A 27,289-nucleotide genomic window follows, 5' to 3' on the forward strand; every position below is an offset into this window, starting at 1 on the left:
CCCGTAGGCCTGGAGTTCTCCCAAAATTACTAGAGACCCGTTTCCCTGGAGCAAATGGCAACTTCAGTGGTGGACTTCATGGTATCACATTCCTAGTGGGCTCCCCAAAATTCACAGTTCCCAGACTCCATCCCCAAATAGGGTTGCCAGCTCTGGGTTGAGAAATACCTGGAGATTTTTTTGGGGGGGTGGAGCCTGAGGGCAGGGGGAAGGTGAGGAGGCAGGAGAACCCCACAGAAAACTGAATGAGCGCTGGTCTCCTTCAGTTTTCCTACAAAGAGGGGTGGATTCCACATGGGCCAAAAACAGTATGAAAATGAAAACAGTATGAAAATGGTGTAAATCCTTTCACACCGTTTTAAACCCTTTTGCACCATTTTTACACTGCTGTTTTTGGCCCATGTGGAATCTGCCAGAGACAAGAAGTTGCACTTTAACCAGTTTCAGAAACCACACAAAGAGTGTGATGAGATCTGAAGACTACATGATATGTAACAATGATCCTGTTTTTGTATTTGGAATGTATGGTACTTCTGGTTTATGCCTAATAAAGGTTTTTGGATTGGATTGGATTGGAGATCTGAAGAGGGGGAAACGTGTACGTAACCCTCAATGCGAAGGAGACCATAAGTGCATAGATGATCTCAGTTTGGGCATTTTAGCTTCTTTCAGGCTTGATTTGATCTAGAATGACTTATTCGTCTTTTCTGCAGTTCATGGTAACTGTAAAGCTCTCCTCCAACCCCAGCTTTGGGAAAAAATGAAGTCTGGGAATACACCTGTTATTTCAACAGCAGATCAATAAAACTAAATTTTAGTGCTGATTTGTTTTGAAATGGAAAGATGGCCAGGGTGGAAAGATGGCCAGGGTGAAGACAGGGGGCCACAGCTTGGAAACGGTCAGGGAAACCTGCCACGCAGAAACCCCACTGCTGCTCAACCAGCAATAGACAAACTAGGCAAGCCTGTGGCCATTTGGAAACAGCCTATGCTGCTTTTCTACTTGCAGAATGTGACTCTCCTGCAGTGCAGAGCATCCTGCCATTCCGTTTCCATATGTACCATTAAATCAGGCTTGGGTACGCAACCTCTTGAGAGTTTTGACAACTGGATGTAAAAAGCGACGTGTTCCTTGTTTGCAGACCCTTGCGTGCTTTAACACTGCAGGTCTTCCTTCCTTCGATAACGTTTCGGCTGGGCTGGGCAGGGTTAGGGTAGCTCCCCTCCCAGCGCTGATCAGGCGGCGGCCACTGTGGTTTGCTGCTCTGCAGAAGTCCCAGTCGTCCAGTCTGCAGGCCTTTCGTTTCCCGCTGGCCGGGATCACGCCGCCCCGGAGCACCCCCAGACCAGCTGCCGTGGGCGGGGTGCGGGGAGAAGGGGGGTGGTGGTTGAGTGAGGAGAGGAGTCGAGGGGAGGGGCCCAGTGATGTCAGTCTCTAGGGGGAGGAGCCTGCCCGGGTGCGCTTTTAGTTTCACGCGCCGTGCAATTCGCATGCGGCTGTGAGCTGCTTACCGGGCTGCCTCTCCTTCCAGCTCCGTTTCCGACCATGAAATCCCTTTATCTGGCAGCCTCACAATGGGCCCGGGGAACTTTTAGAGCGGCGGCTGCTCCTCGTGGCCTTTGATCCTGTTCCCTCTTCCTTCCGCCCACTGAGCCTGGTGCCTTTATTATTATCAACAATAATACTACCAATAATCATCGCCGGGCATGTGAAGCCCCGAGCATCATGCCAGCAACGTGCACTTTTTTGCTCCATCATCTCAGCCTCCTTCTGGTCGTGGGGCTGCATCTCTTCGTGGGATCTTTTCCTCTGGACTCCCGTTCCTCCGCTGCCTCGCCTTCCTCCTCATCCTTCTCCACCGGCAGTCCCCGGTTCGCCACTGAGGGGCCGCGAGGATCTGCTGTAGCCGCGCTGGAGGGATCTTCCTTCGCTGCAAGAGGTTTCCTGCGTCGCTTGGAGAGAAAGACCTTGGAGCCCTCCGCTGCATCCAGCGGCGTTTGGGATCCTGCAACAGAAGGACGCAGCGGCGACCCGGGTGAGCCAGAGGATGGGAAGGGGAAAGGGTGGAGCGGGGAAGCTGTTTGCACACAACAGCAGCAGCAGCTGCTCCGGGGGGGGGGGGGGGGGGGGTTGCATTATCCTTCCCTCCCTTTCTGCACGTTTGATCCTGTCTGGGGCTCGGGATTCCTGCGGATTAGAGGTCGTCAGGAACAGCTTCTGCCCGTCTGTCGATCTCTCTCTACCACCCCCCACCCCCGCACCTTGCGACTCTCCAGGTTTTATTTGGGGGAGGTGTAGAAGAGATAGAGAATTGATCGGCCCGACGTGTTCTTGGGACCATAACCCAATAACAACAGGAACACGACTTGTTCTGCTTCCCCTTTATCATTCTTTCTTATTGTTCCTAGCTCTTAGGCTCAGAAAGCCCTGGTAATGGATAGGGATCCGGTTTTAGGGGATTTGAAGGGCTGGGGGTGGAAGCCTTCTTAGACGCCACTTGTCTGCTCTTAGACATCTGCTAAGTAAGTAGCCCTGAACAGCTGCTCTGTTCCCAGTTAGGTCAGACCCTGGGATTATGTTCTTGCAGCCCCAGAAAGGAGAGGGAGAGGTGGGGGTGGAGGGGTTGTGCAGAACCAGCGACGGGATGAACAAAATGCAAGTGTTTGGTTCTGGTGGGTTTTCCGGGCTGTGTGGCCGTGTTCTGTCTGGTGGATCTTGTTCCTAACGTTTCGCCTGCATCTGTGGCTGGCATCTTCAGAGGTGTATCACAGAGGGAAGTCTGTTACACACTGTCCGGTGTGTCCTGACTCCTGTTCAAAGGAGCAGGTCCTGGGCTGCTTCTTAGGATCCAAAGCCCCCACCAAGTATCCATTTAAAGACAAACCTGTTCTGTTCCTGAAGTTAAATTTGATGTGCTGATAAGTATTGTTCTTTCCAAATGCTGCAAACTATAATGTTAAAAGTATAAGGAATAATACATTAAGGCTGGTTGTTGGTGGATGAAGTTAAGACTTCTTAGGTGCTTGTTGAAAAACTTATGTACAGTGTTCAGAATACTGTCACTAAGATAAGCAGCAGGAGATCTAAGGAGCTGAAATTGAACCTGCAGATCCCCTTTATTTTGTTACAATGCTAGGGCTTTTTTGGGTTTCCCCCTTTTTGACCTGTCTTACATCAGTATAGTGAATGAAGTCTTATGCAGCAAGCAAAATGAGAGCAATTTCATTTCTTATTTAACATGATACTGAATGTGTTATTAACCAGTGAAATATTTTTATATCTATAATGTTTCTTGAACACCTTTTAAAGTAAAAGGTGCTAGGCTAGACATACAAAGTACATGCATACAGAAAGAAGATGAACATTCAGTAATATTTTGGATCGGTGTCATGCTTTTTCTGTGATATCTGAACATGGCAAGCCTGTTGCATGGCTTTTGAGGCAAAATGAGTTTCACAAGTGGGTTTTTTTTCAATTCTGGATTAATGCACATTAGAATCTGCTAATACTCCCAGTAAGAGTAATGGATAAACAAGCAATCTTCTCATTAATACCCCAAGATTGGACTTTAGAAAAATGGTTCCTATTTAGTGATAATAATCCATAGTAAGCAAGCAACAGTTTTCACCCCTTCACGGTGAATGGAAATAGGTTTCAAAGAATTATGATTATGTGCAACTGAAGCTCCCTCCGACTCTTCTTAATCCAGCTATGTATGATCCAAGAACGCAGTGAAAACTGGGAAGGGATGAAGGCAGCGGAATGTCTTGCAGAATGTTGGTAGACCGTAAATACTGTGGTATTTTGGGTGATCTAAAGAAACTTTGTCCACCATAAGACTGTTGTTCTGGAAGGGTGAAGGAAAGAATGTGCCTGTTTGAGGTGGAGACACACTTTGGTAGAAACTGTAATTTCCTATCTTTCTTCCATTGTCACAGTTATTGCTGTAAATATATTGGGCAACATAGAGGCAGCTCATTTGCATTATTCTGTGTGGGAATGGCGTACAGTAGGATATGTGATGGTAAGTTTACTTTTCATGCATGGAAAATAATTTAGCAGGGCCCCCAAAAGCATGTTAAACTTTGAAGGAGAGGAATGAATTAATACCCCCTCCCCACAAACAATGCTTCAGCAACCACAGATTTTACTGAGACCCTTTCAATGTTTCTGTCTAAACTACCACTGTGCAAACATTTAGCAAAAGTGAGGGTTGACTAAAGACTTGGACATTATGCCACATTTCTTCAACTGGTAACGGGGTAGAAAGCGGAGGCTTAAATTGATCCCTGTCCTTGGGTGATAATGATTTCTACCAAAGCTGCCTGATCATTTGTCCATAAGCTGTAGCCATACAGTACTGGATGCTAGGTGCAGGCAATATATAGTTCTCCTTTCAAAAGTTCAAGGCTTGATTCACAACTCTGATTCTGTATGCGGATTACTCTTGCTGGATTTTTTAAAAAGGCCCTAGTGTTATTACTAGCCGCCAAATCTTGGGGGAGACAGTCTCTGATCAAGGGACTAGACTTCAGCAAGTGCATACCAAGGCTTGACAATCATTATTGTCAAGCCGCCTTGAGTCGCAGAGATATGGCGGGGTATGTATAAATAAATAAATAACATTCTGCTTTGCAGCAAGTCTGAAGCTAGGTCTAAAATTGTGCCTTGGACTAATCAAAATGTCAATTTGTTGATCAGATATTAGTCAGGTACATAGAATATTAATTTATTAGAGTATAACAATTAGAGGAAATGGCACTAAATTCAGAACTGAAATGATAATATGAAGTAATAAAATTCAATTCTAAACCAAAGTTGTGAGCAGTTACATATACTTAATTCCTTGTAGGTTATGCACATGAATGACATTAAAACAGGTTGAACAATAGTTCCTGATATTTATGCTGCAGTCCTCAAGAGGAACTAGTTACAAATTAAAAACATGAAGTTAAGCAAATAAAATACCCATTGCATTCAAACTCTGGAGCAGTTAGATGCATTTAATCACTTAATAATACCAGGGCTCTATAAATTGTGTTTAACATCTATAAACGTCAAAGGAAGTTTGGAATGTGGTTAGGGTTCTGAGGCAAGGCAGATGTGCTTGCTTCTAAATGAAATGTACGGCGGCTGACTTCAGCAGGTCAAAAGCGCTTTCTGCCCTGTCATTGCTACTACATAAGAGTCCATCTAGTCCAGCACTCTGCTATTTGTAGTGACCCACCAGATGCCTTTGGGAGCTCACATGCAGGATGTGAAAGCAATGGCCTTCTGCTGCTCCCGAGCACCTGGTCTGCTAAGGCATTTGCAATCTCAGATCAAGGAGGATCAAGATTGGTAGCCATAGATCGACTTCTCCATAAATCTTTCCAAGCCCCTTTTAAAGCTATCCAGATTATTGGCCATCACCACCTCCTGTGGCAGCATATTCATCCAAACACCAATCACATGTTGCATGAAGAAATGTTTCCTTTTCTTAGTCCTAATTCTTCCCCCCAGCATTTTCAATGTATGCCCCCTGGTTCTAGTATTGTGAGAAAGAGAGAAAAATTTCTCTCTGTCGACATTTTTTACCCCATGCATGATTTTATAGACTTCAATCATATCCCCCCTCAGTCGTCTCTTCTCTGAAACGCTGCAGCCTCTCCTCATAAGGAAGGTGCTCCAGTCCCTCAATCATCCTCGTTGCCCTTCTCTTCACTTTTTCTATCGCTTCAGTATCCTTTTTGAGATGTGGCAACCATGAGACCACGATGCAACTAGGAGGGTGGCTGCCACCTAGTAGGATACTTCTTGGTATCATGGAACACTGGACAGAATTTAACCAAGGTCAGATCATTGGCACTGAGCTGATGATGTTTGACTGGTCTGTTGACTACTGTTTCACCCTTGATAGGTTATAGGTTTTGACTTTTTTTTATAATGGAAGGCAAGGATTATAGTGCAATATTATTTAAACCAATAGACTATTGTAACTGCACATTGTATTGTATGTTAGTAGCTTAGGCACCAAAGATGTAGGTAACGTCTAAATAAGCATTAACATACAAACCACGTAACCCACTGGCAGCCAATTTAAGTGTGGTATTTCTTATTTGTATAATAAGGAACAATGCTCATAACATACAATAATATAATTCACTGTTGTATCATCACATGAATTATTTTTCTCTTTTTTCATTCAATAATCTAAACTAAACCTTTTCTCTTTTTTCATTCAATAGTCCTTTCAAAGGTGTATCCACATTCATATAAATCCAAATTCATATAAATCCAAGTTCTTGCAATTGATAACAAAGTTCAGTCATAAATATTGCAGTCTTCAATTCATGGAACGCATACGAAATTGCGCTCTTCGGGTGCCTTCATCAGTGCCAATTTGCCATTTACTTGTACATGAGGTGTTCTATAGGTAATAAACGCTTTCCAAGAAGCTGTTAAATCCTACCACACCTTCCTCTGGTAGAGAGAGTCAGCTACCAGAGGAAGGTGTGGTAGGATTTAACAGCTTCTTGGAAAGCGTTTATTACCTATAGAACACCTCATGTACAAGTAAATGGCAAATTGGCACTGATGAAGGCACCGAAGAGCGCAATTTCGTGCGATGCGTTCCATGAATTGAAGACTGCAATATTTATGACTGAACTTTGTTATCAATTGCAAGAACTTGGATTTATATGAATTTGGATTTATATGAATGTGGATACACCTTTGAAAGGACTATTGAATGAAAAAAGAGAAAAGGTTTAGTTTAGATTATTGAATGAAAAAAGAGAAAAATAATTCATGTGATGATACAACAGTGAATTATATTATTGTATGTTATGAGCATTGTTCCTTATTATACAAATAAGAAATACCACACTTAAATTGGCTGCCAGTGGGTTAAGTAGCTTAGGCACCACAATAAGTCTTCAGAGGAAGTGGTATTTGTATGTAGTACAAAGGTTCCATACTTATCCTAAACAATAATTGGCTATGGGAATGGAATGTCCCGACATTCCACTGGTGGGCGGCGTTCCATCCCTTGCCTGAGCAGCAGTTCCACAGGCTCCCCCCAAGTCCTTATGCCTCCCCCCAACAGCCAGCCCAGGGCCATGGATCAGCTAACCCATGGCCCACAGAATCCTTCTGCCTCCAATCCCCAATAGCCAGCCTGCAAAAGCCCTCTTACCTCCCACCCCCAACAGCCAGCCTGGGCCCATGGAACAACTGTTCCACAAGCCACAGAAGCCCTTCCACTTTCTCCCCACCCCAAGCATCCCAATTCCATCCTCTCATCACCCAAGTCTCACCTTTCCTCTCTCTCCCACCCCAATACTCACCTTCCAAATCTCCCCCACCACCCAACCTTCCCCCACCCACCCATTTCCATTTCACTTTCCCCCACCCCAAGCCTAACATTTCCACTCTCCCTACACCCCAAGCCTCACCTTTCAATCCTCCCGCCACCCCACGCCACTCTGTTCCATCCTCCCCACACCCCAAGCATTACCTTGCTGCCCTCCCACCCCCAAGCCACTCCTCTCCACCCTCCCCCTATCCTCACTTTCTCATCTACCCCAAGCCACGCCAGTCCAACCTCTCCCACCCTCAAGCCACAGACCTAGAACCAGGTAGGTGGCAAGCAGCGGGAGGTGGGGGAGCTACAGCCCCAGTAAAGCCCTTCAAGGGGAGATGCTTCCTTTTCCACCCTTTGCTGGTGCCCATTGCATCTCTCCTACAATGGGCTTTGCTGCTAGCATTTCTATAAAAGACTATTGCAGTGCAATCCGGGGGTGGGGAGTTGTGCTCTGTCTGGAGACACTTCAGTAAAGGTGGCACCACGCTGCCTCCAAAGGCGTCCAGGTGGCAAAGGCAGGAGGGAAATTCAAAACCCTCCGGTCACCTGAAGAACCCCATAAAGGAAGCAGGCTTATGCTACTGTTTTCGTGGCATAAATATGAGGGCTGCACTAGGGGCATTCCTGGCACAAAAACCTGGTGGAAGCCGACTAAAGTAAGCTCCACCCTTGGGAATGCCCCCGGAACGCCCTCAGCTTCACCGACACAAAGCTTTAGGCCAGTGCATCTCTGCAGGGTACAGGCTTTTCTGGGTCTTTGGTGCCCACCTGCCTCCCAGTTTGCCAGTTACACCAGTTAGGGGGAGCAAACATGCTGGCGCATCCCTACCCCAGCTTCAAGAGCTGATTTTACCCCTCTAGAATTGGGCTGCCCATTTTTTAAAATGGCTTGTAACAGAATGCAGTTTGACCAGACGATTTGATTTATGTTTACCGCATTCTGAGTTGTGGCTTCAGATGCGGAACTTGGGAAGGGGGGGGGGCACACACCCCAGGCGCCACTCATGCAGGTCACATTGGGGTGCGTTTGGCCAGCAGCCCCTCCCTCCCCTGACAATCCAGGAAGGTGGTCAGAACCATGAAACTATTGGGCAGGCAGGCAAGTTAGAGAGTGGACAGTCGGGGCAGGTTGGTGGGTGAGCCACACAATCCCGCATCCATCCTCCCCCACTCTTCTGGCCTCCACCCTCCCCCAAGTGTCTCTCTCTCTCTTCTGCTTGCTGGCATCTCCACCCCTTCACTCCCTGCGTGCATGCTGCGCAGCTGCCACCTTTACCCAGCCTGCACATGTGCTCGCCTGCTGGCTGACATGACTCTGAAGTTAGTGCTTAAATTGATGAGTGCAGGGGAGATGTGGGGACAGAGGTGGAGGGGGTGAGGCACCTTGGAATGGCCCAGGCTCTTTCCTCAGCCCATGGAATCTGCTGGAGCCTGGCTAAAGCCTCTCACTGCTTCCTGGGCAGTGCTGATGCGCCTCTTTATAGTGGGATAGTACTGATGGGAGCACACCTGACAGTGCACCAAGGCAAAAACGTGGGCCCCTGGCAAGAGGGCACCACCACAGCCCCAGAAAGCACATGGAGCCCTGGGGGGGGGGGGGTTGATAGAAAGACACCCCACACCAGAGGCGTATCAAGGGAAAATGGAACCCAGGGCAAAATCTGAGTGTCCCCCAGCTCCATTTTCCCTGGGAGAGGAGAAGAGAGATATCGATCTATCTGCTGATCTCAACACCAGGTTGGCCCAGGTCTACCACTTGGAGCTGGCGAGGCACCCAGGTCTACCGCCCGGAGCCAGTGAGTGTGGCCTGGCTTTGGGCCCTCCCAAGTGATTATATGGCATGCGCCTGGGAACATGGGACTTCCCATGTCCCTCTGGCAGATCCGCCCTTGCCCCCACTGTGGTCCTGTTTTCTGCTAGGGCTGCTTGTCCTTTAGGCATGTATGGGAGCAGGTGAACCTGTCTGAGGGGCCTCCGGAACTGAGGCCCACTGAGCCAATAAAGAAGGCAAGTCGCGGGGGTGGTTATAGGAGAGTGTGGACAGGGAGAAGCTTTTTTTCCCATCCCACCATCCTAGAGGGGCAGATTTCAGGAGAGATCCAGGCCAGGGCCTTTGCAGGCAGCATGGAGTTATTCTGTGGAACCCGCTGTTGTGGACATGGCTGCCAGCTTGGAAGTATTTGTAAAGTGGGAGTGGGTATATTTGTGGGAGTCATGACAGATATCACCCCCACACAGTATCAGAGGCAGTATTCTGGAGAGAACAGGCAGGAGGAAAAGGCTCTCACAATCTTCCTGCATGTGGACTTCCTAGAGGTAGCCAGTTGGCCACTGTGGAGACAGCATGGTGAACTGGACAGGCCTGAAGACTGATTCAGTAGAGCTCTTCCAACGTTTTTCTTGCATTGCTGGGGCTCTGCTAGCCAGTGGGAGGACAACCACCATCTTCAGGTTCTGCACCAGTAGCCCTTGGAGGTGGCCAGGCCAGGCTGGAAGACTCAAAGAACCTCTGAAACTGTGGGCAAAAGGGAAGTTTTCTGTACTAAACTAGTACTGAAAATGAACAGTCCCCTCACCTTGGCCAATCTCTCAGCCCTCCCTGTCTTTCAGAGGGTCAGATTTTTTTGTGTGGGGGAGACACAATTTCACTGCTTGCTTTGGGCATCATTTTCAATAGATACAGCCCCGTGTGGCTTCTTAAAGCCAGCATTGCTCATTCTTGGAGACCAGATGTTGATCTAGATGTTCTTACTACATTGTGACCACTCTTCAGTGCTTGATTATAAACAATGTGGAAAATGTTGCATTTACATTAGAAGGAAGGAACAATTTTACATGATAAGAGACTAGCCAGGGATTCTGAAGACCTTCCTTCAATTTCCAGTGTCTTTTTATGACTTTAGGAAGCTTTGTGCACTTTCTCTTTATCTCAGTTTCTATTTGGTTATGATTGATAGTGAAGAATTTCCTATCTCACATGGGATGTGTTGAGGACAGATTGCAATAGCTGTGAAAGGAATATAGCTACCTCAGTGCCATGTTAAGCAGAGTTGCCCTCTTCTAAGCCCACTCACTCTGTTTAAGATTACACAGTAAATATCTGTCTGGGTCCTTCTACCTTCTTCTTTTTCTTGAAACTGGAAAAAAAATTACGAGGTTATTTGTTTCTTAGTTGACATTCTGCCTTGCTAATTTATGCAGTAACTCGAGGCAAGACATTTTGGGAATCTGCTGTGGTATTGCATAAAGGTACAACAATTTCAACATGCAATATAGCTATTTTATTGTTACTTAACCAAAACTCCCTTTTCTATTGTTAATTGAGATTTGCAGGCAGGCAGAGGCAGGCAGGCAGTGCAAGGGAGAGCAGTCTATTTGACCTTTTAGATCCCAATGTGTTTCATGGTGAGCTTCATCAGGAGATCCCAGTCAGAACTTTCTCTGTGAATTAGAGAAATTTTTCTGTGAATTTAGAGAAGTTTCTGTCTGAGATCCCCTGGCAAAGCTCACTGCAAAACACATTGGAATCTAAAAGGTCAAATAATTTTTTCTCTCTTTCACCTCCTTCCTTCTTTTTCTCTCTGCTATATACCCATGTGGTTCTCTTTTCTTCCCTGTTGAGGTTTATAACCTGTATTTTCTTAAGACTGACATGCAGAAAGCCTCAAGCAGCATCTAAGAGATTTACCCCTCCTTTCAGTGGGAGAAGAGGAAAGCTTGGACTGGTCTCCCAGCATGTTAGTGGCTGAACTGGAACTTGAGCCCAGGTGTCCCAGGTAGAGTCTGCAGAAACACAGTGGGTCTCCACCTACAAATTCTAAGTGAGCTCTTTTTTCAGGCAGAGCCTTTTATGTGTGTGATGAGACAGTGTATAGATTGCTAGTCTTGTGAACTGCCCTGTGGCAGACCCTCCGGTTTTTAGTGAAGCAGATTAATCATAACTTTTGGCAAATTGATGTACAAAAGACTCCTTTCTTAGAAACTTGAGGAAATTATCTAGTAAATTGCCTCATGCCTGTAACATTTTGTCCTTTCCTTGATCCTTACAAGATTCCAGAAGATCCTGATTTGTAGATTAATCCATTTCAGGGCTTCCCCTGGACTTTTAAGTAAGAACACAGTCCAGGCAAAAGAAAGAAAGAGTGGTTTAGCTGGAGACAACTTTCCAATGTTGTCTACCGTATATACTCATGTATAAGCCGACCCGTGTATAAGCCAAGGCACCTAATTTTACTGCCCAAACCTGAGAAAACGTATTGATTCCGGTATAAGTTGAGAGTGGGAAGCCAGGAGGCAGAGGGAGCTCCTTATTTGGGCAGTGACATCAGGGGGAGTCACTGCTCAAATAAGGAGCTCCCTCTGCCTGCTGGATAGCTGGGCTTTGGCAGGCAGAGGGAGCTCCTTATTTGGGCAGTGACTCCCTCTGTTGTCACTGCCCAAGTAAGGAGCTCCCTCTGCCTGCCAGCTGGACTTGGCCAAACCCAGCCAGCTAGCAGGCAGAGGGAGTTCCTTATTTGGGCAGTGACTCCCCCTGATGTCACTGCCCAAATAAGGAGCTCCCTCTGCCTCCCGGGGTTTGACCAAGCCCAGCCAGCCAGGGTGCCTCGGGGTCCCCCCTTCACCCTCCGGGGAGGGCAGCAACAAGCTGCTTCTAGGCGGCAGGAAGTTTGTCCCACCCCCGCCCCCAGCCTCCTTGTGATGGATAGAAAATGGTGACTCCCGTATAAGCCGAGGGGGCTTTTCTCAGCCTTTAAACAGGGCTGAAAAACTCGGCTTATATGCGAGTATATACGGTATTTAAAGTTTTGCATTCATAGGGTTCCAATGAGGAGAAAGAGGGAGAGAGAGAACAGTGTCCATACACCTACCAGGGTTGTTTCTTAAATTGTGAAGGATCCTCAGGACCCATATCTTCCTTGCCACTGTTGCTGCCTGTGACTCACGATGGCACTGACATTCTAGCTTGTTTCTCTCTGCTCGTCTTTAAACACCTTTGTTAGCACTGTATCTAGAGTCATAGAAAGATACAAGTGCTTCTGGTAAATGTTGCTTTGCCTGTGTGTGGAAATAAAGATAGTATCTTGAGTGGCTTTGTGGTATGGTGCACACAGTTGTGTGAGAGAGAGGGATCGAGAACTATGCTTTTGAATAGTAATTTCATAAGTATTTGCCATCAGTGGAAAATAGTTCAATGAATGCATCTTACTAGTATCAGACTTTGAGGCTTATAGAAGTGAGTTGTTGATGCATCTCTCTAGGGGTAGGTACAGAGGTTCAGAGGGATATCTGTGGGAAAATGAGCTGCCTGGGAATGTATGGGTGTATAGTTCATCACTCTCTATTGTTCTTCTGTTTCACATGCGGCATAACCAGCAAGTGTTTGGTTGGGGTTGCTCAAAACATCAGCATCCACCCTTCAGGCTGGACATAATTAGAGTCTATGAACAAGGAGAAAAAAAACTTTCCCACCCAAAAGGGAAAGGCTGTGCTGCTGAGGCAGTCAGCCCAAGTAATAATATAATCATAGAAGAATGCAGCTCCCTTGGGTAAAGGAAGTTCTAAAAAACTTCAACGTTCAGAGCTGTTAAAATAGCTTTTGCTTCTTTGGCTGTCATTTTGTCTCCAGATCCAGGCTTCTGAAGTGCCAGCCACAGCGCTTGGAGGTTCAGAAATAAGAACAGAAGGGTAAAAGAGCCTTCTTGCAAATGAGATGCTACATCTTTGCCACGATAGAGCTTCTGCAGGTTCCAATTCCAATTCCAAAGCCTTTATTGGCATTATAAATAATTAATTTATATGTGTGGTTTACAAGGCGTGGTTGTGAATGTTCAACATTGTTTTAATGTATTTAATGTTTTAATGGATTTTAATGTTTTAATGTCTCAGTTAGTAGATAAATACCCCTTTTCTACTAACTCTGTAATTTATAATGCCAATAAAGGCTTTGGAATTGGAAATTCAGCTTCTGCAGGTTGTAGGCAGACTTTTGACATCCCGATGCTGCTCTCACTGGACTCCATTGTTAGGTTGGGATTTTGTAAGGGCGGCAAACATCCAAGCGTTCTTTTAAAGCCAGCCAAGCACAGCTGTGATTTAAAAAAAAAGATCTGAGTGGTTAAGAAGCAGGTACTAAATAGGCGCAAGAGAGGGAAGGAAGGAAAGCAGCTTAGGCAAAGAAAGAGCATTGTGCTACCCAAACTAGATGCAAGCTAGCAAGAAGACTGCAGTGACTGCACAGTAGATTGCAAATTATCCAAATGTGATTCTGTAGGAGGAGCAGTGGCTGGGAGCTTTCAATGGGGGGCATGGTATTGTCCTGAAGAAGAGCTGTGTAGCTCAAAATACATTGGGAGGAAGATAATCTGTAGTTCTTGAGCAATGAAGTAGGAAGGCCCACAAGGTGATGAGCGAGCATAAGGCGATAAGAGGGGCTTAAAGTTGAAGGGCAACTTTCAGGGGCAGAGGAGGAGGCACTTATGTGACTAACGACAAGAAATTGTAAAAATCCAAAAGGAATGGAAGAGAGACAAATCGGGTGAAAGGATCCCGAAAGGGCCCATAGAGACTTAATGCATTTGTACTAAAGAGACCAAGAAGTAGAAAGCAACTCCAATTCTTACCCTCTTAGCAAGGCTCTTGTGGCTGGAGAGAAATATGCACCATCTGTTATGTAGCCCTGCCCTTCAGTTCTGCCTGGTCACAGAGACAGCACTATATGGAGGATGACCTCCCTGCTAGACGTAAGAGGAAAAACAAGGGGCAGTCAAGTGAAGTTTATACACAAAGCTAGAGTTGGTTGACTAAGCAGAGCTTGTTGCACAAACCACAATTTAAACAAACCGTAGTTTATTATAACATATTTAGTGATAGTGATATTATATTTAGTGATAGTACATTTAGTGATAGTAAAATAAATTCTTGTAGTTATTGCGACTGTGTTCAGTTACACTCGTGACATATGTGGTGGGCCTGATTTTGAAATGCAGAACTTGAAGTGATATGATTGATTAAAAAGGAGCTAGTCAGGACATCCTGCAAGACCTATAAGTGGAACGTACGTGAGGCCCAGTCTTCCTTGCTCATTGGTAATTGGAATTTCAGAATTCAGAATTACCAGTAATGTATTTTGTCACATTTTTGATGTTGAATCTGGGCAACTTGTATCTAGAAGTTTTAATATTTCTTATGTTTTATTTCTCAAGAATCCTTTTGCCCTTGGTGCAAGTTGTTAAAGATGGTATGAACATTTAGTTAGCGCCTAATAGCCCCATTTTTCTGTCTTCGGTTCCAATTTGTGTTACAGGCTTTATGCTGAATTTCAGTGATCCTCAGGATATTACCACTGTTTATCTAGTGCAGGATGTGATATAGTGCAGGACCAGGAGAGAACAACAAATAAAGACTCCTTTTAGGTCTTAAAGCTGTAATGTGATCTTAGCTCAAAATAATTGTGGAGAAAAACAGGTAAATGTAAACCCGTAAAGTGGTGAATAGAGTTGGAGGGAGCCCTTTCTTTCTAACTGAACATGTCCTGTAGTGGAATGACAGCATTAAAAAGAATACCCTTTCATGCCTGTTGACTTGCATTTAAGTATAGTTCAAAGCCAGGGCTTACAATGTCTGACTTGTATCAAAGAAAGCAATCAGTCTTCCCATCTCAAGATTTGTAACAGGACAGAACAACCCATACATTTATATTGGGTTCCATGCTGGTTATCCTTTAGTGTTGTTTGTTATTGGGGGAAGAATATTATGTACCCAAGACTATGCTATATTACTTTAGATGAAAGAACACAGACTGTGTGGGGCTTCTTTTTCATGTCAGGGATCTCTCAAAATAACAGTCACTTTTCTTGTTTCAATGAATGATTGTGATTCAGAGCACCTGAATAATTACATGGAGATGGGGGACATTTTCCCCTATCTCTTTTATCAGTTTAGAAAACCGTCCATGTAAAAGATATAACTAGGGTTGCTTTCTGTGAATGAGCTTAGCTGGATGTAATTGGTGCACAACAAGCCACGGTTGTGAGCTTCTGGACTGGTTCCATGACAAATTGTTATTGCCTACAACCAAAGCATGAGAATATAAATATGGTGAAAGATTTTTTGTAGAGACTTTGAAGCAAATTGGCTGCTGTATTGGAGTTAAAGAGAATTTTTGAGTATGCTCTGTGTGTAGGAAGTGATTTGATGTGTACAAATTGCAGCTGGAGGCAGAGAGTCAAAATGTATTAATCTATTTCACAGACTAATTTTCTGAATAGACGAAGCTGCAGTGGAACAGTGTCTGGAATGTGTGTTTTGACATTAACAAGGCACTTTTAGTAATAATGCGATGTTGATTGTTTGAGTATTGTGTATATAAACAAAACAGATTCTGTTGATTTGGTTGCTGGTATTATCCTAACAGAGATTTGGGATTCATCTGTCTCCCACTCTCATTGGCTTCCACCAGCAAGTGACGACTTTTTTTGCTTTGTTTGGCATACCCCCAATAATGGTTATTAGCCCTCCTCTCTGGTTTTGGTGTTATTAATTATTTATTGAATTATTTTATATGCTGTTATTTTAAATGCGGTTGTAATGTTCAGATGTTTTAAAGTTTTGATGTTTGCCATGTTGAGGGACCCTATTTGGGAGGGAAAGCAACATAGAAAAATTTAAAATAATAAACAAATAATATATGGACATTGTTGGATCCCGACCGTACATATTTGTATCTCCAAAGACAATATAGTGAGAATGAACGTGCCATAACTGGAAAATACTGAACAATGGAAAGGGCCATGTTGTTTTTTAAAGCAAATGCTTAAGTTTAGAATAGATGAGCGGTTTCTGTAGAACTGACGGAAGAACTTGGTACTTGCTGAAGATCAGAGGACATTTGAAAGGACAAGAGCGTGCCTGGATGTCATGCACGGTTGGCAAAAGGAATTTTGGCTGAACCAAGAATAGTCAGGAAGATAGCACAAGATAGCTTGTTGGGGAAAGAGTCATGGCAGATCAGAAACCTACTCATGTCCCAGCATCTTATTTGGAATAAAGCAACACCTGTGTTCTGTGGTGATTTGTGGCTTTTGGAGGAAATATATGCAGCAGATGTTAAGTCAGGGGAGAATATTTAACCCTTTGCTATCTATCAGCTTCCTTGCCTTGTGGCTTTTAGCTCATAGTTAAAACAGGGATTGTTGGGCTTTGATTAGCAAAGGAAAAGACTTTCCAGGGTTTGGAGCTCTCTCTCCCCCTCCCCCCCCCCTCCGGGCCTCCACCTTTGTGCCAGATGGCAGGATGGCTCATGTCAGGAGGGAGAAGTTCAAACGATAGGGTGTTGAGGTCCAAGTGAAGTTCAAGCCGATGCAACTACACCCTTCTGAGACAATGTCCTGGAAGGATGTAACTGGGAGAGACTTGAGCGAGAGTTCCGCTTTTTTACAGGCAGTGGGAAAGGGGCCACCGTCTGGAGGGAGACAGTGAAAATAAGCAGATTGTAGCTTGAGTGAAAGAGAATATCTCACACCACTGCAATATGTGAAAGTTAGAAACACTGCATAGACTTGACTGGGTTCAAGGTGGCACATTTCCCATTCCAGTTAAATCAACGGATTGGCCTTCGAATAAAGTTTATACATGTAATGAACACAAGTATAGTGTATAGACAATCACGCATAAATAAAAACTATACTCAGGCTATTGTATTATATGTAGCCTGGACATAGTTTTTTTATTTATGACTGACTACGAATAGGGTTGCTAGGTCTGGATTGGGAAATTCCTGGAGATTTTGGGGGTGGGGCCTGGAGAGAACAGGGTTTGGGACGGGGGGGGGGGGGGCTTCAGTGGGGTGTTCTGCCATAGTCCCCACATTCTGAAGCAGCTATTTTCTCCTGGGGAACTGATCTCTATAACCCAGAGTCTACTTGTAATTCCAGGAGATCTCCTGCCACCACGTGGAAACTGTCAACCCTACTGACAAACCAACTGAGACCTATTGAATTAAATGAGACAGGGTTAGAAAAACGAGTGTGATGTTGTCTTCATTGGCTTGTGAATTCCAGCCCCAAAATATTATTGGTTAGGGCACAATTCTTCTGTATGTCTACCATCCCTCTGCATTCTTCCAGTAGTTTATTTTCTAGTTTATTTTCTTCCGCATGTGGCTTTAATAACAAGGATTTCTAAAGGAGGGTGCTATTGTCATTGATGCATCATAGTTGGCCCCTTTTAAAAGCCATTAAAATGTTGATCTATAACTTAAAGCGTTGTAGCAATAGGTTTAGCAGGTTCTCTGAATTCCCAGTTAACTTTTTTAAAAAAGTTAGACTCTAGTGCCTTGCTTCAGGAAGATGTGCAGATACAAGGAAAAAAGCATAAGAAATGGGCTAGAGACTTACTTAAAAAAAAAGAACCTGCTAAGCCTATTGTCACAATGCTCTAACAATACATTGATATTTTAGTGCAGTCCTTAAAAAAGAAAAGAAAATGAAGCCATTTGTCTTCAAGATGAGAGGTGGGAAGAGAGTGGTTTGAAACCAAAATGAAGCAAAAACTAAAGGCACAAAATGCATTAATCAGGGTATAAACCAAAGTGATGCAAAGTTTGGGACTAGGATCCCCCCCCCCCCAATTAACACTTATGTGGAAAAACCCTAAGGCAGTGGTGGCGAACCTATGGCACGGGTGCCAGAGGTGTCACTCAGAGCCCTCTCTGTGGGCACGCGCAAACAGAGTGCCCCCCCCATCTAGGCTGGCCTGGGCCGCTGGGCTCGATTATTAGCATTAAACCTAAGACCTAGTTTTGGGGAAGCAGTGTAGGTAACCGTGTTAAGTGCTGTTAAACCTCAGTGATTTTCATGAGAAGAACTAAAGCATGATCCTTTACCTGAGAGTAAGCTTGGTTGCTGGCAATGGGGCTTGTTCTGAGTAAACCCTCCTAGGGTCATGATTCACCCGTTGGAAGAGTTGCATGGTTGCTTCAAAGCAAAGCCACCGACTACCACCAAGCTTACTCCTAAGTAACACACGCCTTGGAGCCAACCATTTTTTCTAAACTAAAACCTCAGTATTCAGGTTAAATTGCTGTGTTGGCACATTGCGACAAATAAGTGGGTTTTGGGTCGCAATTTGGGCACTCAGTCTCAAAAATGTTCGCTATCACTGCTCTAAGGTTTGGGAGACTGAGGTTCAAATTCACACTATAACATGAAGCTTGTTGAGAAACCTTGAGCCAGTCTCTGTCTCTCTCTGTCTCTGTCTCTCTCTCCCTCTCTCTCTCTCTCTCTCTCTCTCTCTCTCTCTCACACACACACACACACACCCTCACCCCCACCCTCACCCACCCACCCACCCACACACACATACACACACAGCCTAGACTACCTACCAGAGAGTAAAATGGAGGAGTAGAGATTGATTTGTACTATCCTGTGCTTCTGGGAAAAAGGGCAAGATAAAAATGTACTAAATAAATAAGGTTCCTTTCCTCTCCCCAGCTGTTTTTGGGCTCACAGTAAATGCAGCTGGGGCGCAATATTTAGTTTGGTTCGAACACAAGGATCATAGAGTATGCTTCCAACTGCATGCTTAATTTCTCAAATGAGATATGCTAGGTCTTAAAAGTCTACCAGAAATTTGCACTCCCTGTTGTGGTATGTGGACACAATAGTCTGCTGTACCAATGCAGTGAGAAGTTGCCGGCCCTACCAGAAATTACATGAGAGCAATTGCAGTATGCATCTCTGAAACATATGCTCTGGGCTTGTCCTGTTATTCAGTTTTTTTGGGGAGGAAGTAATTACTCATGTCAATTTTATTAGAATATTATCTGATCTTTGAGGATGCTTTTAACCTATTCGCCTGTCTTCTAGAGACTAACTAATGGTAAATGAAAATGGACCCTGCGTGCGTGCGTGTGCTGTCAAATCTGTGTCTTTACTGTTGCTGAAAGACTTATATTACAATGCAAACATTCCTTAATCAATGGATTGAAGACCATACAACATTACCAACATTTGAATGCATTGCATATAGATGTCAATTGTCCATGGACATATTTTAGATACTCGGATATATATAGAGATGTTTAAGATGTTTAAGACTTGCCACCATTGGTGCTATATTTTGTTATATTTTTATTTTTGTTATTTTTAAAAATTCTTTCTGTTTGGGATAAAAAGAAAGGAAAGGATTGCTGTAGTCATGACACTTTAAATCTTGTTTATGCTAGTCCAGGGGTAGGGAACCTGTGGCTCGAGAGCCGCATGCGGCTCTTCTGCCCTTGCACTGTGGCTCCATGAGCCGAGCCGCCGGCCCCATCCTTGCCCGCCCTGAAGGCAGCAGGGCCAGCGCACCAACTGCCCATGGTCGGCTGGGCCGCACCGTGGGCTTCCCCTCTCGCCCGCCCCATTGGAGCGGGGCGGGTGCTTTCCCGGCGGCTGGCGAGGCTGAGCTGCCGGCTTCATCCTTGTGCTTCTCAGAATGAGTGGAGTAAAAGGTTAAAAAAACCCCTATATATATAGTGTTATCTTTATTTTAAATGTCAAAAATTATTTGCGGCTCCAAGTGTTTTCTTTTCTTGTGGAAAACGGGTCCAAATGGCTCTTTGAGTGTTAAAGGTTCCCTACCCCTGTGCTAGTCTATGACTGTATCAATAAACCATTGTTGTTGACACTTTAAACCAATATGTATAATTCTGAACATGCCTTCTGAATGTGGATCAATAAATCTGCACAATGGTACCATTTACAGAGAAGGTGGATTTTAAGAAAAAAAGTTGAGGGGGAATCAAAAGCCTCCCAAATCAGAGAGTGCTGACCAGGGACTTACGAAATCTCACAAGATCGGTTGACTTGTGTTGCCCTACCACAGTGAATACTTTTGGCCTGGAAAGGCACCAAAAGCATTGAATGGAAGGTGTGAAGGAAAGAAAAAAGGGGAGGTAAGGCAGGAAAAGGGACCACAAAGAAGAGGGGAAGTGGAGTAAAAAGTGATGAAGAGGGAGAAGAAGGAATAAAAAGAGGCAAGGGGAAGAAAAGTAGTGGAGAGCAAAAAGTAGTGAAGGGGGCCATGGAGCAAAACGCAGCAAGTGTGAAAAAAAGAATTGAAAAGGGACAGGAAAAGAAAGTGAAAAGCAGCAATAGGATGGGAAAAGGAGGAAGAAATTTATGAGGGGAGCTGTGGGAAACAGATAGGATTTCCTTTCTCTGTGAATCTTGACTGTCCTTGCTTGCAGTGTATTAACAGTATCCTAGCCATTCTTCTTTCATGGTTTATTGGATTAGGGCACCTTCAGATATTTTCCAGAGGTGATATTGCCAATCACAATGATGATCTGAAATATTTACATTTTACCTTTCTACTTGAAACAAAAACTACCAGCCAGTATAGAGAATTAACAGCAACGTTATTAATCTGTCAGCAAAATTGAATTTTGTTATGATTCTATGTAATGTTCCTAAAGTGTGTGCAAATTTCTTGTGGCTTTTTGGTCTCTTAAAAACAAATGAAGACCCAGCCCATGAAATCCCCAAGAGAGTTGTGGGGACAGATATTTTTCAGGTATTTGTGACTTGGCTGCCTGTACCCCCTTCAAATTTCTCAGAACATAAAATTCCAACTAAGCTTGTATAACTTAGCACTGGGCTTGCTTATTGCTTTTGAAACTGATGTCAGGAACTAGAGTTATTGGATCACAACCCACGCAGGATTCCAATGTTCTGCAGGTCTCCCCTGGTGGTGGGTGGCTGAAGTATTGCCCACCTGGAAGTATTGCTCACCTGCTGTAGCCACAAAATACAACAGCTCATTTGACCAGTCGCCTACTGTGCTTCGTTCCTTGGCTCCATATTACGAACAGTGGTGGAGCATTAAAAACAGATGGGATCACAGGAGGATTGTAAGGAGCAAGGTCTTGCTGATTGTCCTCTAGTCTGTGGTTTTACAATGATCAATTCAAGTGCATATTAAGGGGCTATTATTAGGGCTAAAAGTGTATGATTAGGATCTTCTTGGCTCTGCTGTCAACATTCCTGAAGAAATGGCAGATTTTCTGCAGTCAGCAGGAGCCTGCCACTGACTTCTGTAAGGCCAGGCTCCAACAATACAATGAAAAAGAAGAAGAGTTGAGATTTATACCCCTCTTCTCTCCTGTGAGGAGACTCAAAGGGGAGATAGAGGGCAACATAGAGATATCATGTCTGTATGTGGTTACCTTGTGGTGTTGATGTTGATATTGATGTTGAATTATTTATATGCCATGAAAGGTATTCGATTCGAATGTCTGTATGTGGGTGTCCATAATATTTCCCTGAAGCAACAGAAACAGTTTCCCAATAACTGCTGTAGTGACATTCTGCTTTTGTAGCTTGATACAGAGATAGTGCAAGGTAGAACAGGATTCCAGAAACTTTGGGTTGAATTACTAAGCAGTAACCTGTAACCAAACCATAATTTTTAGTTGCCACCGATCTTTTCCTTCCAAATAAGTCATTTGCACATGCCAGGGATCTTGGAGAAGAGGAATAAGGGTCTGTCATATCATGCTGGGCTTTGGAGCAAGCATAGCCAATTCTGATGGCTCCAGATCTCTGCAGCACAATGTGAAATAACTCTGGCCCTGAATGGAAGAAGGGAAACATTTCTCCTGTCCTGGGCTTCGGAGCAAACGGAAGTTCTTTCTCCAGCTCCAGAGCTCAGCAGCATGACATGAGAAAACATCTTCCTTACTTTTCCTAGCTAGGGAAGAGGGATCTTTAATGAGACATTAGGCAGGACTGAAACTATTTGTCCCTTTTGGAGGTAATTTCAGGAGCAAGAGCCTGTCTCTTCAGGGGAGATTGGGACAAGAGATTATTTTGCTCCTTTAAAATATGATCAGTGATAATAAGGAAAGTGTACACTGCCTCCCCCCCCCCTTTTTCCAGCGGTGAGAAATTGATTTGAAGCATCAAAGTCGTATTCTGCTTGGTCTTAACAAAGAACTACATAAGTTGTTTATGTGAATAACTAGTCATCGCTTTACAAAAAAATTAAATGAAAAAGTGAAAATGCCAGATGCTCTGCTAAATAACATATAAGTGATCTATTCTTTGTAATATGATTGTATACACACACTGGCCCCAAACCAGAAATAATATGTATTAACAAGATGTTGTGTGAGATGGGCAGCATTCAAAGAGAGACTGTAGGTGGTGAACAAATGTAACTGGGAAAGCACGCCTGCACTCCATCCAGCACAAAGAGGGACAAGTTAGACTGTCTGCATCTGGATGCAAATGCATGCATATATCACAGTATTGCCGATCTGCCTATGTAGTCAGGTTATCTGGGTGCAGTTACAGTCAGTGCTGATCTTTGTGTGCAGAGGTGGAGCTTGGATCTACCCTTTTTTGGTCTTTAGCTTTCCACATCTGTGAAAAGTTTGCTAATGTGGAGCAACTGCTCCTTGCATACAAACACCGAATGCTTGAGCAGCTGTCTGGAACAAAAGAAGTAGTGCCTGTTAGTTGGGTAAAGTTGAGGATAGACATTTGAACCCCAGATAACAATTCATCTGGGCTGAATTCAGTTAGAATCTTTGGCTGAAATTATAATGCCAGGACAGTAAGCTGTATGTTAGGCAGTCTCTGTAAAGCATTCAACCTCAATCATCCAGCAGTGCCCCCTATTCTCAAGTATTTCTTGTTCCTCTGGCTTCCCCTGGCCATTGAGGTGGAAGTGGTGGTTTCAGCATACACCCTGTTCCTTCTTGTCTCCTTGGCCTTCCTCCTTGTAGCTTAGAAGAGAAGGTCTGCCATGTCATGAGCTAGTTTGTCTCCTCTTTAACTGCCTCCCCACAAGTGGCACAAACCTTGCAGTCACTAATGACCCTACCCATGAGTTCGCACTTCCATAGAGGGTGGGCGTCCCCTTCCAACATCTTTGATCCACTTGCCTGAGGACTGGGCTGGCCAGCCCCCCTCTCGCCCATGCAGCATAACAACTTCTCCTGTCCTGTGTTCCTGTGCCCTCTGCCCAACCAGTGAGCTGAAAGGCAGGGTGGAAGTGGAAGGGTCAAACCAGTATAACCAGACGGGTCAAACCTGTATGACCCAAAGGTTAACCCAGGTGGCTGATGAGCCCTAGCATGCCCACCAGGGCCATCAGATGCCTGCAGGAACTGCTGGTCAAGTGGACTTGGGATAGCCTGCCCCCAAGGAACTAGATAAAAACAAGTATTTTGAGTTGTGCTCAGAATGACTGATGTTGCATGGACATTCTCTTTTTATCCAGGGGCTTCTGCTTTCTGTGAGGGGAAAGCAGCCTATATTATAATTCGACAATCATATTCAAAATTGCAAGGCTATCATGATTACAAATTTGCACTCCAAAATGCCTGCATCTTGGCATATGGCTTGGCTGACCCTTTTACCGCTCAAGAATTTGCTCTGTGTTAGTGCTCTGTTCTGTTCCTGTTTAACTGTAGCTTTCCTGTGGATCATAGATAATCTAAGAATGAGGATGTTTCCTGATTACTGTCTAGCAGAGTGTCTGAACTATAGTTTATCATGACATGTTTAGCATTCAGGGTATAATGAGATCTTCCTATACTGAAAGCAACCTGGTTTCCATTGCTGCCCATCCAAAGAAGAAGAGTTTGGATTTATATCCCCCCTTTCTCTCCTGCAGGAGACTCAAAGGGGCTTACAATCTCCTTGCCCTTCCCCCCTCACAACAAACACCCTGTGAGCTAGGTGGGGCTGAGAGAGCTCCGAGAAGCTGTGACTATCCCAAGGTCACCCAGCTGGCGTATGTGGGAGTGTACAGGCTAATCTGATTTCCCCAGATAAGCCTCCACAGCTCAGGCAACAGAGCTGGGAATCAAACCCGGTTCCTCCAGATTAGATACACGAGCTCTTAACCTCCTACGTTACTGCTGCTCTTTATTGGGTTTGTAAAGGTTTATTGTAAAGGCAAAGGACATAGTAGTCAGTGTGTATTTCCTTGCAATTGTTCAAATCTGATGTGGTATAAAGTGGCCCTGCGGAATCACTGCCAAGCTGTGCGGTGACCACTCAGGCCTGAAATTGTGTTTCATTCCTTTCAGCCTGTTCTCTCCATTCCTGTGGAGCAGCAGCAGTTTTATTGCGTCTCCCCTACCACCTGCCCCTTTACACTCTCGGCTGGCTCTTTTTGCAGCCAGGATGTTTCTTTCTTGCCTTTTTATTGTTCCAGTGACCTATCAACTCTGCGCCGATGGAGTCTTGCCAGTCAACTTCCTTTCCGGGCCGTCTGACAGACTCCAGCTACGCTGCCATCAGATCTGAGTAAGAATTGAAATGGTGATAAAATAGGTCTCTCTCACAAAAGCTACTTCCACTCATCCACCCCTATAATAGTCCTTGATTGCTTTCTGGGCCCGAGGCATCCCTTGGCTCAAGAACAGAGGGTTCACAGGGAACCTCACAACAGGGGTAGGGTGTTGGGTGTCTATTGTTTTAAACATTTGCTCACTTGGGTTCTGTTGTTAACAGTGAACTGTTGCTCACTTGGGTTGTGTTGATAAAGTTGGGTGAAATGTTTTAAAATGCCAATTTGTTAATGTGGACTGGATGAAAAAACAAAGACAGATGGTAGAAAATTGCTCAATCATGAATTGATGGCCCCAAAATGGAGAGCTGAATAAACATGTAAGGAATTGTTCTGGATTTGGTAATAGTGATAGCTCTTAAATCATATTGTAAGATGATACTTAGAAGACAATGAGAAAGTGTATAGTTTCAGTTTCTCTTGCCCAATTCATCCAGTGATCCCTCCAACCATCCTTTTCTCCCATCTCTTATTAATGCAGAGTTTTGCTTGGCATAGGACAGTGATGGTGAACCTTTTCGAGACCGAGTGCCCAAACTGCAACCCAAAACCCACTTATTTATCGCAAAGTGCCAACATGGCAATTTAACCTGAATACTGAGGTTTTAGTATAGAAAAAATGGTTGGCTCCAAGGCGCATGTCACTCAAGAGTAAGCTTGGTGGTAGTTGGTGGCTTTGCTTTGAAGCAACCGTGTAATGCTTCAAACGGGTGAATCACGACCCTAGGAGGGTTTACTCAGAAGCAAACCCCATTGCCAGCAACCGAGCTTACTCCCAGGTAAAGGATCACACTTCCGTTCTTCCCATGAAAATCATTAGGGTTTAACAGCGCTTAACAGGGCTACCTACACTGCTCCCCCAAAACTAGGTCTTAGGCTTAATGCTAATAATCTCCCTGAAATAATTACACTATTATCACACGACGAACTCTGCACGCGTGCCCACAGAGAAGGCTCTGAGTGCCACCTCTGGCACCCGTGCCATAGGTTTGCCACCACAGGCATAGGAACTAGGAAGGAGGGTGGGATTGTTGAAGCAATGGTCTGGGAAGCCCTGATATTTCACCGACTGCATCTGAACAGGCAGAATTTCCAGGTTGCCACCTGACAGTCCTAACATTGAATGACATCAGTAAGATAGTTGACAACTTTTGTGCTGGAGATGACAGAGGATCATAAGGAGGCTTAATAGAAAGAAAGGCTTCTGCACATGAACATGCATTGGCATTCACCATACACAAGAATAATGGTTATGTAATTCATACCTTGCATGTCTTAATCATTGCCAAATTTTCTTTAGAAGAAAGAAAAATGTCCATCAGCAAAAAAAAGTATCAACAATTTTAGAATGTGTCCCAAAAATCCCATGGGAGTCCTTATGTTGGTAAAAGGCTAGAAGATTTTTAGCTTTTACAAAATGTGGGGGTTTCTTGTATCTAATATAAACTGATTAGAAATAAGAATGGATGGATCTTTCATTTCTCCAATAGTTTTGTCTCCAACAATTTATTTTTTATTTCTACTTCACTATTTTAGCCTGGATTGGGTGCTCATGTGAAGCATGTTTTTTCCTTGCTTCCACACAGTGTGCTTCTAGATTTCCTTCAGTTTTGTGAGTGTTTCACAGCCACTGGTAGTATGAATGAGCTCCCAAGATATTTACATAGCAGCTTTCCTAAGTGGGTTTGGTTGCGTATTTTTTATAGTTAATACATCTAAATCTATAAGTTCTACAGAATAAATGCTTCATGGCTACCAGTGTGCCAGATATGACTCCCACCACATGTGTGCAGCTGAGATATAAATGATGACACTTTGTAACATGGTCTTCCAAGTCTGTTTTCATTGCAGTTTTCAATGGTTGGATACATCGGTTGCCCCTTAAGTAAAACGGTTACTTGTGTAAGAGATCATCTCCCTTGTTGATCAAATGTATAACAGCGCCTTTTTTGGGGTGTGCGTGTGTTATGTACATGCTTACTAACTGAACATCTACATGCTTACCAACTGGTTCCTGTACTGAGACTTTTCTCAGTGCTACTCCTTTCAGGAAAAGAACAAGGAAGGAAACTGAAAATCCCAGAGAACCCTGAGCAGTACAGATTTAGGACCAAAGCTTTTGTTCATACAAACTTGCTTGGCTCCAAAACAGCCTCCACCCATAATCATTACATCCGCAGCCGCAGTTTGAAAAACACAGCCCAGAGCAGCGTTCCTGGTAGCTGATAAAGGAGATGGCTGAAGTGTGTGGCTGAAGAGGTCAACTCTGTTCTTTGTTTTTCTTTTCAGCTTTAACACTTGCTTCTAAGGCTTTCCTGGATAGCGTCAGAAATGAGGGAATTTACATTTTCCCTTGTAATTGTGACTCGAGTGCTAAAAGTTACTGTGGATTTTCCAGATTGAAAGCATTAAATTTACAGCTTGTTTCTTTTCCCATGAGATTTTTTTTCTGTCTGAGTTAAGCATGCTTTTTATTCTGTGTGGTTTAGTGTCCAGAAACAGAAAGAAGTATCAGCTGAATCTTAAGAGTGTCCTGCTCCTTTACTTAGGAGGCATCCTAAGGGGATAACATTTATTCTCTGCCAGGAGAGCTGCAT

The 27,289-nt window shown here is 44.3% G+C and overlaps 1 protein-coding gene across 2 annotated transcripts in view; it reads left to right on the forward strand.

Annotated features, from left to right (window-relative positions):
* Nucleotides 1-1,461: 1,461 nt before the first annotated feature.
* The window catches only part of HEG1 (heart development protein with EGF like domains 1), a 64,620-nt gene continuing 38,792 nt past the window's right edge, over nt 1,462-27,289 (forward strand). For both annotated transcript variants that reach the window (XM_048484787.1, XM_048484789.1), the window contains exon 1: nt 1,462-2,036. In XM_048484787.1, coding sequence (XP_048340744.1) covers nt 1,727-2,036 — 310 coding nt within the window. In that variant the 5' untranslated portion in view covers nt 1,462-1,726. The remainder of the gene's footprint in view (nt 2,037-27,289) is intronic.

The sequence above is a fragment of the Sphaerodactylus townsendi genome, linkage group LG02 (genome assembly GCF_021028975.2).
Source record: "Sphaerodactylus townsendi isolate TG3544 linkage group LG02, MPM_Stown_v2.3, whole genome shotgun sequence".
Taxonomy (NCBI): Eukaryota; Metazoa; Chordata; class Lepidosauria; order Squamata; family Sphaerodactylidae; genus Sphaerodactylus; species Sphaerodactylus townsendi.